This window comes from Perca fluviatilis, chromosome 21 (genome assembly GCF_010015445.1).
Source record: "Perca fluviatilis chromosome 21, GENO_Pfluv_1.0, whole genome shotgun sequence".
NCBI lineage: Eukaryota > Metazoa > Chordata > Actinopteri > Perciformes > Percidae > Perca > Perca fluviatilis.
In genome coordinates this window covers 7,372,219-7,387,106 of record NC_053132.1, presented here as the reverse complement: position 1 = coordinate 7,387,106, position 14,888 = coordinate 7,372,219, and the positions used below count along the sequence as shown (strand labels likewise).

Here is a 14,888-nt window from a genome sequence, read left to right as displayed (position 1 = left end):
CATTGAACTAATGTGATTGGCCCTGCATGGAAGCCTTAAAAAAGAAGGATGTGATTTTAATCTTGTGTTCATCAAGAGGAGATAAAGATTCATGTTTCATTTTCGGGCGCTGACAGCACCTTCGGGGGTTCTCCTTCGCCTGACGCTAGGCTGCTGAACTGATTCCTTTGTTTAATGCCTGCAGGGAAGAAACACATGGAGGTGTCAGTCAAATTAATGGTGCAGATACTTAATTAAAAAATAGTTTGAACATGTTTACTTTTTGTGTTAAAAACATTAAAGGGCCAGCGTTTGGAGCGTTTACCGAGGCACTGCCTGCGCCGAGAGCTCGTTCTTCTTTGTCCAAGTATGTTGTTTACACTTGGAGCAGCTCAAGAGATGTGACCCATTCATAAATTTTCTTCCCTGTGTGCGTAAGAGGAAGTGTGCCTTCCCCCCCCCTCTTTCTCTCTCTTTCTCTCTCTCTCTCTCAGTCCTCCGCTGCTCTCTCTCTCTCGGTCTTCATTCATAAAAATCCCCCACACCCCCTCCTCTCCAAGTGGATACTCCAAACCCCTCCCTCCCTTCCTGTGTCTGTACAAACTAAAGTCGAATTTAAAAATCTGGACGCTCCCCCCTCCCTCCCCTTTTCTCTCTACCTCACTCTCTGTCTCTCTCTACACACACATTGAGTGTTCCAATATGTGAACTAATCCAGCGATTTTGGAGCTGTGTGGGACGATTGTTTAGTTTGTGCCTTGCAGTAATTATATAGGAAGTTGTGGCTATAGAATGCCGTTACAGTGCTTTTCAGAAAGCAAGTTTAGCAAAGGAGAGAAAGCAAGAAAAGAGGGGAGAGAATAGAAGAGAGGAAGTAGAGAAGAAGAACAAACTAAACTTTAAAATCGGCCTCTTCTGTCATTCAATTGACAAACTACATCTCATCTTATCGTATCAAATAGTCTTTGTGTTGGTTTGTTTGCAACATTTTCTTTTATGATAGTATATGATGCAGTGGGGCTGCTAAATTAATTTCTTGATTGCTCATTTGTGCTAGAAAATGCTGATCACAGTTTCCTAAAGTCCAAGGTGGTATATCTTCAAATGGCTTGTTTTGTCTGCCCAAAACCCAAAGATATTCAGTTCACTATCACATAAGTCAAAGGAAACTAATTACAATTGAGACCGTAGAACCAGGTAATGTGGACTTAAATGATAATCAAAAACAGAAAAGACAAGTTCCAGTAACCCAGCTCTGTCCAAATCCTCCCAGCAGTGTGTCTCTCTGGCTCTGTGTGTTCTGCTTTGTCATGAATTCACAGCCTTCCTCTTGTTTGGGTTGTTTTTCTGGATCAGAACTGGCCCAATCAGGCCCTATTTGAAGCATGGGGCGATGGGCGAATTGAGCCCCTCCCTCTCAAACTCCCTCTCTCCCCAAAAGAGAAACATGCAGCCCTGTGTTCTCCGCTTTCCAAAATACAGCTGCTATGCAACAAAGTGCTCAAAAACAGCCAGGTGCCTGCCAGATATGCATGGATACCGTTCACTCACTCGCTCTGGGCAGAGGAGACTTCTTCCATGTCTGTGTTTGTTGCTGCGTTTTGTTTTGCTCATGAATACAATGTTTGATTTCTCTCTTACGTGAACATATGATTTCTTTTGACAGCCTCTTATCCACTTACTCTACGCACACATAAACACACTTGGCCTGGGACACACACACACACACACACACACACAAACTTCAGCCCTGCAGTTTTATGAATGGGTTGGTTGTAAAAGACTGGCTGAGGCAGCACATTGAGTTAAGGGGAGTGAACCGTCATTCATGACTTTGGGGGACGTTATTCCACCACTAACAACTATGAGAGGTGCAGGCCTACTTTTCTGTCAGCTTTCAACTTTCAAGATCTAAGCTTTTTTCCGGGTTTTATCTATAAGATCCATGCTTTTATTTGCACTCTACATCTTGTGTGTTTTCATCCTAAAAAAAAGACACAAAAGTCACTGCTAGTATACAACATCATTTGATCATCTTTAGTCAATCAAATCCAATGAAAATAGCATTGTAAAGTCCAGGCATGTAGGGTAATAGGCGTTTAACAGCTTCGACTGGGGAAGTAAAAGCTGTACTTCTGCGTGTTGATTCAGAACAGTCCTGTCAAAGCCAGGGGGCCGCAGGGATTTGAGCCAGGCAGCACAGCCCGAGTGTCAGCAGCATAGCTTTGTGAATGGACGGCAGTGTGTGTTTTATTACACGAGAGTGAGGGGAGGTGTGTGTGCAAGGAAAAGAGAGAGTGTATGTGTGCGTTAGTAGCCTACATCCCTGCGATGCTCATGTGCGAGTATGTGCATTTCTATGTCTGTGTTGGGGTGTTCATTCCAACAGGACAGCTCAGTGCTTTCTGCAGCTGGAATGTTTTCTCTTTCGAAAGCGAGCGGAGACCAAAGAGGGGAACAGTTGCTGTGAAAGAGAAGGGGCGAGGCCATAAAAATAACAGTAGTTGAAATTGGAGCAATCATTAATAATAAGATTCTGGGAGTGCAATCATTCATACATGGCAGGGATAAAGTCTAGTTCGGACATTTTGCCCGTTGAAGTATAATCCCAGTTTATTATAATTTGGGTTTTAGTCTAGTTGTGGCCAACATATAAGTGAGATCTGGAAATGTGGCAACTTTGGTCAAAAGTAGTCAGACAGGGCAAGAAAGGTCAGAGAGGTTGTAAACAAGCCCCAAGGTTAGACAAACTTATTTGGAAGAGAAAACAGTTCATAGACAGGCTTTCTAGTTCAATTTTGACTTACCGTACTTGTGGCCACACTGAGGGATCCCACTGAGGGATTATTGTGACACCTTTTGGTTTTTCTTTCAAAGAAAGAGTCAGTATGCTGAAAATAAAGTGCCTGTCGGATCATCAAACATAGCCGGAGACTTCCCTCCCCAAACACCTTTCAGATGGCGGAATTTAAGGAGTTTCATTCGACAATATGCGTAACTATCCCGAAAAAAATGACTCAACAACAAAAAAAAAGTGTGCAAAGGTGTTCACACAATTCAAGAATTCACACAACTTTTCATACGTGCAACACCATGAATACCTTTGAGCAAAGACTGTTTCAAAGTGTTTGTTGTTATCCCCATTTGAACCATGATGTTGTCTCCCTCGTCTCTACGGTGACAGGCTTTCCACCTCGTTGTAGTTGATTTCATGTTCCCAGATCTTAGCAGTTACTTTTGTGAGTACAGTGTTGCCATAACCCTTCATAATTATGGCCAAAACTATGAAAATAAAAAACCCAAGTTATAACAAAAGAGAGTTATCCTTCAGGAGCTTTTTTTGCGTTCCTTTCTTGGCCAGCATTGATACTCGGATCTCACTCTGTTTCCCCACTTTCATATGCCTGACAATCCAACACACACACACAACACACACTGCACATGAGTGGAGGAGGTGGCTGCAGAGCGTGGACCTTATAGTAACCTGCTGACACAGAGCAGTAGGTGTGTAGAGCGAGCTGAGAGCCAGCGTATGGCCGTATCGATCCTTGCTGATACAGGGGAGGAGTAAGAGGAGATGGAGGGGGTTGATAGATGACTTGATAAAGATAAAGCACAGATAAATCAGCATGAAGGCAGATAGGGGAAGGAGAGTGGTAAGAGCGGGTCAAATGTGCCGTCAAGAATTACGGTCGAGATCCTGATCAAGAAACTGAGAGAGGCTGAAAGTGGGGGAGGGGGTTGGGTTGCAAGAAGAGCAGGAAGAACTGTGGATGTGGCATGTGCACTGATAATCCCAAGCAAGGTGTCCGGGCCTTTCTGTGTGTGTTATCTTCCTCTGATAAGCCAGATTTCGCCTTGAAACGCCTGCTCGAAACACACATACACGCATGCATTGCCACAAAGGGGAACAAACAAATGAATGCACACACACACACACATACTCACCCCTCCCTTACATCCACGATACCCTGGTGGGCAGTGGGAGCTCATTATATCATTTCAGTAACAGTGTGGGGGTGGATCGATACATCGCTACATTAAACATTAAGAGGGGACAGCTATATTGGGGGCTGAGGGATTGAGAGTGAGGAGTCAATATTGTGTCAGATTAATTACATCCACCCCTCGCCTGTGACGAGATGTCCCTCTCGCTGCACATGTCCCGGGACAAGGATGTATTGTATCGGGTCTACTAAACAGCAATGGAGCAGTGCGATTTATGACTGGTCAATGGCCATTTATAAAAAGCCAACACGGCACAATTGAAAGTGAAGTGGACAATAGGGAAAACGTGAGATGTCAGAACATTTACCGATTAAAACTGTGATCCCTTGATGCTACCAAGACCATGGAAAAATTAAGTTAATATTAATTTCATCATGATATTTTCTTCTTTTACAATGTCAGGGTTGTGTAAATATACTGTGAACTCTCATTTGTACTTAAAAAAATTCTATTGTCCTGCCGCCATACTCAGTTTTTTATATTCTCCTCCATCACATCCTTGCTTAGGCTGAGTATCCATCTTTTCTTGATAGCACAAAGCAATTATCTACAGCACTATACAACGAGTACATCAGGATTCATTGTCCATGGCTGATATCCCACACCAATGGTGATTGATATAGAGTTCAAAGCTAAAATACCCAAAGCTAAAAGTGCAGAGGTTATTGTGAGGGGAAAAAAATCTGAGTGTACTTGTTAAAACAAGAACATTCCCATCACTTCAGATAAATACTGCAATCTATTTCCAGTTGATAAAAGGGAAGTGAAACTTTGATGTTTGCAAAAATGTTTTACTGGGCTACTGCCTTTCCCATGATTGGTGTCATTCAGATCTACATCCTGTTAGCCAACACAACATTATGGACCAAAAACCGCTTTAACGGCCAATAACTTTAAAAAAAATTGTGAGAAGGGCCGCGGTGCTGCTGTCCCAGCCAATCATCTGTCTCGCTAATACCATTGTACTTTCCATCAATCTCGTTAGGCTTGTTTGGCAGGTATCTGACAACCATTCTTTAAATATTCAAGGAGCCTGAACCATTATCAGATGAGAGAGGATGACCTGTAAATCAGATAGAGCAGACACTAATGGATCCAACACTCCTGGGCTCCCTGAGCAGACAGATACTGAAGCCACTCTTGGGCCTGTTGGTTCTCAGAGATGAGGATGAGTTTGTCAGTACTGGTCAGGCTCTCTATCTTTCTGTCTTCCTGATTGTGCAGTGACCTGAGAAGCACACACACATGTCCAGCACATGTTTCCATGCATCAGTGGAATGACTGGATACACTCTGCAGTCGAAACGGTCTGGATCATATTGTTCCCTCTCTCACTCTCTATTTAGGCCTATCTCACTCTCCCTCTTGCTCTAAATTTTTCCACTGAACTATAACCTACAAAGCCAAAACATGTAATATATAGGCTATTTGATCAAAATAGAGTGAACAGAATCTGACTTTTTGATTTGTTATACTAAACATAATATGTATAATGGTGTTAGGAGTCTATTTATTTTTGACCTTGTACACATATTCATGCTTTCTAATTCCTTAGTTTGTGTATATATGAGGTAAAGCCCCCATCTGTTGGCAACATATAAAGTAGGCCTATGCTATGGTTTTAGAAATGGATATAATTCTAGATTAATGCATGACATTTTTTTGAGGTTCTGAAGCGAAGCTTACCCCCTTGGGTGGAGACCGACGCAATGTCAAGTACCCGAAGTGTGGGAAAACTATAATGCGCATGCCCAAAGCCTTTGCCAATGAAAGCGGATGGCACAAACCAAACTTGATGCCAGGTATGGGCATATGTCAATGGGTGTGGGCATGGATGTATTAAAGAGTGGGGCTGATTGGCTGCAGCCCACCTTCAATTTGATTGGCTGCTATCCACGTACTGTTGTCGTCATATGCTTATTGACACAGCAACTGCGCCTAATGCCTACCACGAACGACGTGAATTATCCGGAATTATCTCCTACAGTACACATTTAAAGTCTGTTTTAGTAAGAAAAACTTGAGATTAAACACATTGGTGCCCACCATCCAAGGGATATTGTTATAAACCAAACAGTTTGTAAAAATTAATCGTGGAGTGGCTCTCGATGACAAAGTAGCTCGCTGCTAGCTTGTCAGAGAAGACACTTTTTTGTATTTGTTTAGCTTCCCGCGTTTGTTATTCGGAGGTGATGGTGCCGCTAAGGATCTCAAACATCTTTCTGAGAGGATTACCAAACATGAAAGCAGCAGAAAAACGTGGTAAAGTTGGACTTCTTCGCCAAACGTTACCCAAACACAATACAAACGGGGACTTAAGCAGTAACGCACAGACCGTTGAGGAGAACAGGTAAGTGCTGCTCATTCGAATTATCACCTGTGTTAAACTGTGTGGGCAATTGTGTAAAGTTTTGGTGTAACGTAGCTTTTGCCTCACCAGTTCTTTTTACCTAAAACACCACTGACAAGGGAGTATCGTGAAGGAGAATAAGCAACTTGTCTTGCTAAAAAGTAGCTAAGTAGCCTAGTTTAGCAGATACCGCTTCCGGTTTGTGAGATGCGTCTCTGCCGACGCCATCTTACAATAAGAATATTCTGACCATGAAGACTAGAAAAAGATGCTTTTGAATGTTCATGCAAAAGAAACCCCATATACCCCCCATGTTAAAAAAAGCCGAAATAAACATTACACCCTGGTACAAAAAATGGTTTTGGTCTCTTTGGCTAATTTCGCCCTTTATGGCAACTGTACTTGTACTGGGGATCATTCTTATATTATTCACCCATAGAAATGATATTAATGCTTAAAGCGGCGTAACGTTACCGTTACTATCTACAGTATGAAAACCCACATTTTTATTTAACCAAGTATCCTATAAATGTCCACAGCTTTAGACCTTTTTGAGTTTCATTTCTCTTTGTGCGTTTTTTGTGTAGTTAGCATAAACAAGCTCAGAAAATTTGATACTGTGCTGTCAGCTTTTTATTATCATCTAAACGTTTAGTGCAATAAAAAACAAAGCTAGAAACTGAGAAATTGCACCCAACTTGGTCTGAGAAAGCCAAACCTACCACTGTGTGCAGAACCTTCAAAATCACCTTAAAGTATAGGTTATATCTAACTTATAATGTATGTGTTGACAGTCAAATACAAAATTACACTGTTGCTTTTCCCTATTACGCCTTCATCTCACCACAACAGAGCCATGTATTCAGCTAGCAATTAATGCCATTTGAATCATTAGCTTCCTTTTAACATTTCGAAACCATTGTGGCATAATTGGCATCCTTGTTACTATTGATCTGTCACCACATTAGGGATCAATTGGCAAGAGTGAGAGTACCATGTGTAGCCTGTTACATGTTTCTAGCTTTCTTTAAGTGTCTGTACAGTAGGGGTGTGACACCCAGCTCACGAGACACGAGATTGGGTTCACGAGATCAAGACGAGATTTTTGATTACGTTCTGAAGTACAAATAAATTACCATCAAACACTCAACAGATGATTTTTATAAAGACAGATGATATTTTCTCCTCCTGCGTTTTATTAATTGCAGCACTTATGGGGACGAAATCTCGTCACATCTCTACTGTACAGCATACTGAGATCTTGTGCCGCTTGTACTGCACGTGTGCAATGCATATTTTGCAAGATAAGAACCAGATCTCCAGATAGCACTGAGATAGTTCCTGTAAGAGTACAACTTGAATGTTATTTTTATGATTGGACCCATTAAGTGTATATTTACGTTACGCTCACATGTTCTTTGGTTTAGCTAGAGATCCAGTCACCCTGTTTGACACTGGGGCTGATGTCCAATGTGTTATTGTGAGCGAGGCTGTCATGTGCTGCAGACTTCCAGAGGCTTAAGACTTGGACATGTCGCACATAAACATCCAATGTAAGACTCTCCAGATCCACTGCTGTCTTCATATTGGATTTCCCTACACAAGAGCCTTTATTTGGTAGGAAATACTCTGTCTAAAATAAAAGAGTTCATAGTGAGGTCTTGTCAAACTGCTTGAAACGGCTAATTCACAAGTGATATTAAAATGTTTCGACTGCTATACACAAGAGTTAAATTCCCTGGTTTTGTCTCTTTAAATACCATCTTACAAAAAGTGTCAACATTTTCAAAGTAGAGAAATCTACTTTTGTCATTTTTTTTTAAAATTTGTAATTTTGTAATCTTAGGCCATGTCCAGACGTACCAAAACGATCTTTTTTTTTACCTGTCTTCCCTGGATTCGTTTCAAGAATAGTTGCGTCCAAACGAATCCACTTGTAAATGACTCAATACGCTACTTCATATGCCAGGCCTATAGGTGGCGCTGTTTCTGCTACAGAAATTCACCAAAAAAACGGAGAAGAGCATAGTCACTTCCACTTCCCATCATAACATGACTAGCTAGATTATAGCTTTCTCTTAATACATCCGTGGACTATAATAGCTTTCACCCATGCTCATTTTATAAAGGCCGCCGCAAGCAAACGTGTCTTTGTTTACGTTGTATAATGTGCTGTTGGATTGCTTTTTATTTTGCATGATTGCAGTGCGCTAGCAGCGAGCTAATGTTAGCGCGCTATCCTTAGCTAGCTCTAACATCGGCAGTCAAACAAACATCAATGATCCATGAATGATGTCTTTTTAATAATCTATACGTTTGTTTTGCAGTAGCCTTTCTACAATAAGCCGTGGTAAAAGTTACTATAATCCGTTCAAGGAGTTGATAAGCAGACAGATTAGCTAGCTAGTTGATAAGTTGTCTACTTCCACTTTATAAACAGATAGCCATAGCAGCTAACGTTAACGTTACTTCGCTGCTGGAGCGGTCAGCTATTTTAGCGATGTTTAACGTTGGCTACATAACGTTAGCAATATATCTTGTGTAGAATCCAGAGGGAAGGGTCAGGGAGCAAAGACACAGTATTTAGATGAAGTGAGCTGGTTTGACCATGGAGATGGGACATGCTCGCTTAGCTTCACCGCAGTTGTGTACGTCAGCGGCCGTGGGAGAGGGTGTAAAAGAGGGGTGTGGCGATGACATCATCAATACGAATTCGTATTCACCATCCATACGAAGCCAAACGAGAGCCGTTTTCGGATTTTTTCACCCTGAGACCAGGTTTCAAAAAAGTGCGTTTTCAGGCAGTGCGTTTGCAGGATTCGTCTGGACGGTCGGCCCAAACGATGCAAAACATGTGCGTTTGCACAAAAAAACGTTTCCGTGTGGACGGCCCCTTATTGTATATGTGTGAGCTTCTGTTCTAGTTCTTCTCTCCATTAGCACCATTTGTGTTTTCTAGGAATCCAATAGGGTTTCCCAACTTGTTCACACTACTGCCGTATGGCTCAGCTGAGGGGCCCATTGTGTAGAGGTGTGTGTGTGTGTGTGTGTGTGTGTGTGTGTGTGTGTGTGTGTGTGTGTGTGTGTGTGTGTGTGTGTGTGTGTGTGTGTGTGTGTGTGTGTGTGTGTGTGTGTGTGTGTGTGTGTGTGTGTGTGTGTGTGTGCATCCCTGCGATTTGTTTGTGGTGGATGTCTGTTGAATGAGCCCCCCCTATGTAATGATCCCTCTACTTCCTAAAGCACTCAACCATGACCATCACCTTTCACCCTGCATCCTCCCCCTCTAAGAGCCAACATTTACATATGTAAAAGTCCATCTCTACCCTGCCTTAAGCTGTCGGTCATCTCTATACGTAGCGCTCATAATAGGGAGTGGATGGGAGACGGAAAAGAATACCTCAAAATAAGGAAGGAGGAGATAAGACAAGTTTGGAGTGAGGAAGAAGCCTTTGACCTTATCAGTTCAGGAGGTGCTGGGAATCTGCCACGCTCCGCCCAATGCCGAAGGAGAAAGTGCACACATACATCTACAGGAGCGTGCATGCCCAGGCCCACGCATAAATACTTACATATACCCTCCTTTTGTTATCTCAAAAAACACAACAGTTATTGTGTACTGTGTCTGTCTTTTCACTTCTAAACACTTCGAGGTCTTCACTCTCTGTGCTTAAGTTTATGAACCAACCCTCCCCGACTCGCCCCAAATAAATGCAGGAAGAGATGGGAACCTGAAGAACATAACTCTTCCTGGATCCGTTTACAAGACTGCCACCACCTTATAAACTTTAGCAGGGAGATTTACTGTGAAATGCCAGATAGTTTGTGGATACTTTTTTATTTTTTAATTTAAGGTCTATTCTTTAAACAGGAAGTTACATAGCTTTATCCCTAAATTACGCTTTTAGCCATGCTAGCGGCCAGATGAATGTATCTTAATGATATTGGTGATTCTCCGTCTTTTAGCACCACCAAGAGGTTGACGTTTGTGTGTTTTGAGTAAAATGTCTCAACAACTACTGGATGGATTGCCATGAACTTTAGTTCAGGCATTCATGCCTAAGTATATTGCTGACAAAAGATTTGAGAGAGCACAAAACAAACTTTGGCTGCTACTCAGTCTGCAAATCAACCTTTGGGAGTGTACAGGCACATTTGAATGAGGATCATTAAGTTTGTGAGTGTAACAGATGCTTTAAGCATGCAAGAGGATAAATTGAAATAACTTTTGGTGATCTCCTGACTTTTACCTAGCGTTACCATCAGGTACATTTTATTTGTCAAACTTTGTTTATGACCCAATGCTTGCAATGACAGTCCCATCAGCCTCAGCTGTACTACGGTGAACATGAGCTGCTTTCCGACCGAGTAGTTGCAGAAACGTAGGTATAGGAAAAGTCCACTTCTAAGCAGCTAATAACTACTCTCCCAAAACCGTTTTTTCCATTTGCATTTGCACTGGCCAAGTGGCCATAGGGACTGGTAGGAGGGGTAAGGGAGTAATGCAAGCACGGCAACGGTCTTTATAGCGTTAAAATCAGAAAACCAATACACCAAAAAAAGTTTGAACTAAACTTTCTCGCATCTGGTGTGTGTGTGTGTCTGTGTGACCTCCAGCTTACAGCGGGGTCTCTGAGCATTACTGGCCGAGCGACGAGCTAGCGGCCGGGGCAGGCGCCTGCTGGCTGTCGCCTCACTTCATGGAGCTTCTCAACTCCGAAAACTTTGAAGCAAATTGTCAATTTAGCATCAATTTTTGCACGCCTGCCTATATTCAAAATCTAAACAGTTAATTTCTCGCCTAAAACGTTGTCAAAAGTGAATTTAGTGATGAATAAGATGGCAAAAACTGTTAAAATTGTCCTGTTGTTGGTCTGTCTGTACCGGAAACCCGACCCTCGTTGACCTAGGTCCCTATGCTGAAAAGGGAACACCCTGAAGTAGGAGCTGAAAGAGTTACAGGAACTGCGGCCAGAGGAACTTAAAAATCCCCAAATTGGTCCAGTCGGAACACGAGAAATAAAGGGTTCTAGGAATTTTATGTTCTAGGAAATGCAAAATTGGTTGACATTGTAGTTGGTAAACATCAGCACGTAAGCATCGTCATTGGGAGCATGTTAGCATGCCGACAGTCTCAAAGAGCTGCTAGCATGGCAGTAGACTCCCAAGTTTTGTTCAAATTTGTTTATTAATCAAAATCATAAGGCATTTCAGAAGTATGTTGACTTGAGTTTTTTTACTTTCTCTTTAGTTCCTACTAATTCCTACTGCTGAATCAGAACATCAACCATCTCTATCTAATTGGAAACGCAAGCGATGCAACAGACAGCAATTACAATCACAGACAAATACACAAACACAAAAAGCTGTCTGATGCTCATTTACCAGATTAATTAATATTCCAGAAAGGTCACACACAAATAGCTCAAACACACATCCACAGACCCCTCAACACACAGCCGACGCTGTTCCCAGTCAGGACTGTTTGAAATGGAACATCCTCATAAACCGAGAGCCACATCAAGGGAAATATTCCTGCCAATCGCATTAGTGGCTCTGCTTGGCTGCACCATGAGTGTACACTCTCTGAGGATTGTTTGCAGTTCATGACCATGGTAGAGAAAGGGGGGGAATGTCAATAGACAAACGCACTCGTATTATTAAAGCGGCAGTCATGTGCCACCCTCTGTGTACTAGCAGACGAGCTGTCGGAGACTTAGAGGAGGCTGGAATCCCATCGCGTCTGTCTGGGAAATCTGGGTAAATGCTCTCTAATCCTGTTGATCCTCCGCTAAAGCCAACACTTCCTCACCTGCCTGCCTGCCATGGGAGAGTGAGTACAGACTAGAAATAGGAAGGTTATGATGAGGAGTAGTGCTGTTTTGATAGTTGGACTCAGTTTATCATGTGAATGCATGTTCGAAGTCAGACGTACCATAAGGATCATTTTAAATTTAAAAACTTTTTTTTTTTTTTTAGCACACAAGATTTTGTATTCATGAATGATAACCCACATAAGCTGTTTGATCACTACTTGCTCACTCTCATTTTGGATACCAATTTAAAAAAAAAAAAAAAACTAGGGCTGCAGCTAACAATTTATTTCCTTCCTTTTTTTTGATTAATCAATTAAATGTTGAGTCTATTAATGATCAGAAAATGCAGATCAAAACATCCCAGAACCCCAAGTGACATCTTGCATTTGCTTTTTTTGTCCGACTAACCGACAGTTACTATTATTTAAACAATGCATCTTTGCATTCGAGAAGCAGGAACCAGTTTACTGTGCATTATTATCTTTTTATAAATTACTTAAACGATTAATAGATAAAAATGATGTTTAACTTTTTGTTGATCCACTGATCAAGTCAGAACTAAATGAAACCCTTTCAAATATTAACGTTTAAATCCTGAGCATGACAGCAGATCCTCAAGGCTGTTTGTAGTTTATGTCGCTATAATCTCCTCACTTTTTGTTCACTCCATTTTTCCTCCTTTTTTCTTCATTCGTCTTTTCACTTTCTATCTCTAGCCTTAGTGGAGCAGTCATCTCTCTCCTTATTTAGTCAGCCAGACATTTCCCCTCCTTTTTTGTGAATGAACGACCGTATGTAATTACCTGGGCTGAGCTTTCAGTGTGGCCTGCTCCGTCAGCTCCACACCCACTGCGCGCACGCACACACACACACACACACACACACACACACACACACACACACTTAGATACACATTTAAGCATACACGCACACATTCACAAGCATGCACATGGATACAGACTAGCCGAGATTACTAATACACACCCAAATGCACACTTTACACACACACACACACACACACACACACAAATGCACACTTACACACACACACACACATAAATACAGGCCTCCCCAGCTGGAAGTGCACAGCTGCTGCTGTTTACCCTGTCGGGACCAGAAAAACATCCTGTACAGTTCTCTGGGTGAAAACCTCCCCTCACATAATAAACACAAGCCCTCGGCACAGTTTGAAGCTCCACTTTGGGTGGTTTTTGTGGCCATCAAGGCAAAGGTCCCCTCCAGCAGTCCAGCTTGACAGACAGTTTGGTGTGCTGGCGATTGAATGGATGCCTTTGGGGAACAATTACATTGCAAAAAATGTTGCTTAATATTTTTGGACTTTGAGGGTATACGTGGCATTATCAGGTTATCCCTGTTACCCTCTTTACTCAAAGGCGAAAAGCAAAGCTTACAAGCGATGGCCAACATCTGGATACCAATAGGAAAGAATGCAGAGACACAGAATTAGTTTATGCTGTTCTAACAGAGGTGTGACATTTGCTTTCATCAGTCCATAGACATCTCTCTGGCCCATAGAGTTGTTTAGCTTTAAGCTTGACTTTGACAGAGGAAGTTTTGGCTGCTGTTGTGTCTGGAAGAGTGAAGGAAAGTGGGCGAGGACACTTTGAGCTTCCAAGTGACTGCTGGAATGTGTGTGTGTGTACGTGTGTGTGTGTGTACGTGTGTGTGTGTACGTGTGTGTGTGTACGTGTGTGTGTGTGTACGTGTCTGCTGCCCTGTGTTTTGCAGCCGACAGTCTCTTAAGCATTTTGGCTGGCACGTAAAAGAGATTCCTGTGCAGACAGAAGTATTTGCTTTTGTATTTGAGCTTAACAACCGTAGTATCGGGGCAGGGCTGTATGAGGAAAAGAATATACACTGCTCGCTGTGTGTGTGTGTGTGCGTGCGTGTGTGTGCAAACCCTCATCTCTGTTTACTGTCTCTTGTAGCGGTGGCATTTCACAGCCCTCCAGTCACTATCAAGAAGGAACCGCAGAGCCCGGGATCCGACCCCAGCCAGTCCTGTAGCCATAAGCAGAGCTTCAGCTACCCCAGTGGAGAGCAGTGCCTTTATGCCAGGTACCTCAAGGTTCTCCTTATTGAAATGCTTAAATACACATTTATCATTTTATTTTCATAGGCTGGTTTATTGTCTCTGTGCATATTTAATGACATCCTTTGTTACCAATAGCAGAACAAATGAAACACATTTTTATTTTAGCATTTCTTATACAATCCTTATCCATGTTCAATGACCGAGCATTAGTCAGCTGTCATGCATAAGTCAGCACAGCTAAACACCGACCACATACTATTGACTGCCAAGCCCCCACCAAAGAACCATTATCTCTGTTTGTTGTATTGACCCTCTCCATTTGTAACATGTACAACCCTGCAGTAACATGCACATTTATGCATGTATGCATGTCTTCATGGGTGTGTTCATGTATTTCAGTGCCTATGAGCAGAAAAGGGCTGCTGGAGGAGCCAAGAGCTCCTGCCCAGGGACCCCCATGTCTCCTATGCAGCAGCAGCATTACTCCCCGAAACCTGCCACGGCCGGACGGCCCGATGCTGGCTACATGAACCCTGCTGCCACCTCCCAGCCACTGCCCAGCAACAGTTACCCCATCAACGCCAGGTGACACACCACCACATAAGTCTTGGCAACAGCAGTGATTGACATTTTACCACATGCATGATATTTTATCATTACTTTTAAAGAAATCATATTATTAA

At 42.4% G+C, this 14,888-nt stretch overlaps 1 protein-coding gene across 4 annotated transcripts in view; it reads left to right on the top strand.

Moving 5' to 3' along the window:
• etv4 (ETS variant transcription factor 4) overlaps positions 1 to 14,888 on the top strand; it is a 34,156-nt gene that overhangs the window by 9,687 nt on the left and 9,581 nt on the right. The window contains exons 1-3 of one of the 4 annotated variants that reach the window (XM_039787748.1): positions 5,910 to 6,336; positions 14,099 to 14,228; positions 14,605 to 14,790. In XM_039787748.1, the coding sequence (XP_039643682.1) occupies positions 14,663 to 14,790 (128 nt within the window). In that variant the 5' untranslated portion in view covers positions 5,910 to 6,336; positions 14,099 to 14,228; positions 14,605 to 14,662. Of the gene's footprint in view, positions 1 to 5,909; positions 6,337 to 12,028; positions 12,167 to 14,098; positions 14,229 to 14,604; positions 14,791 to 14,888 lie in introns of those variants that run through there. The other 3 variants (XM_039787750.1, XM_039787749.1, XM_039787746.1) reach the window with 3 other exon arrangements.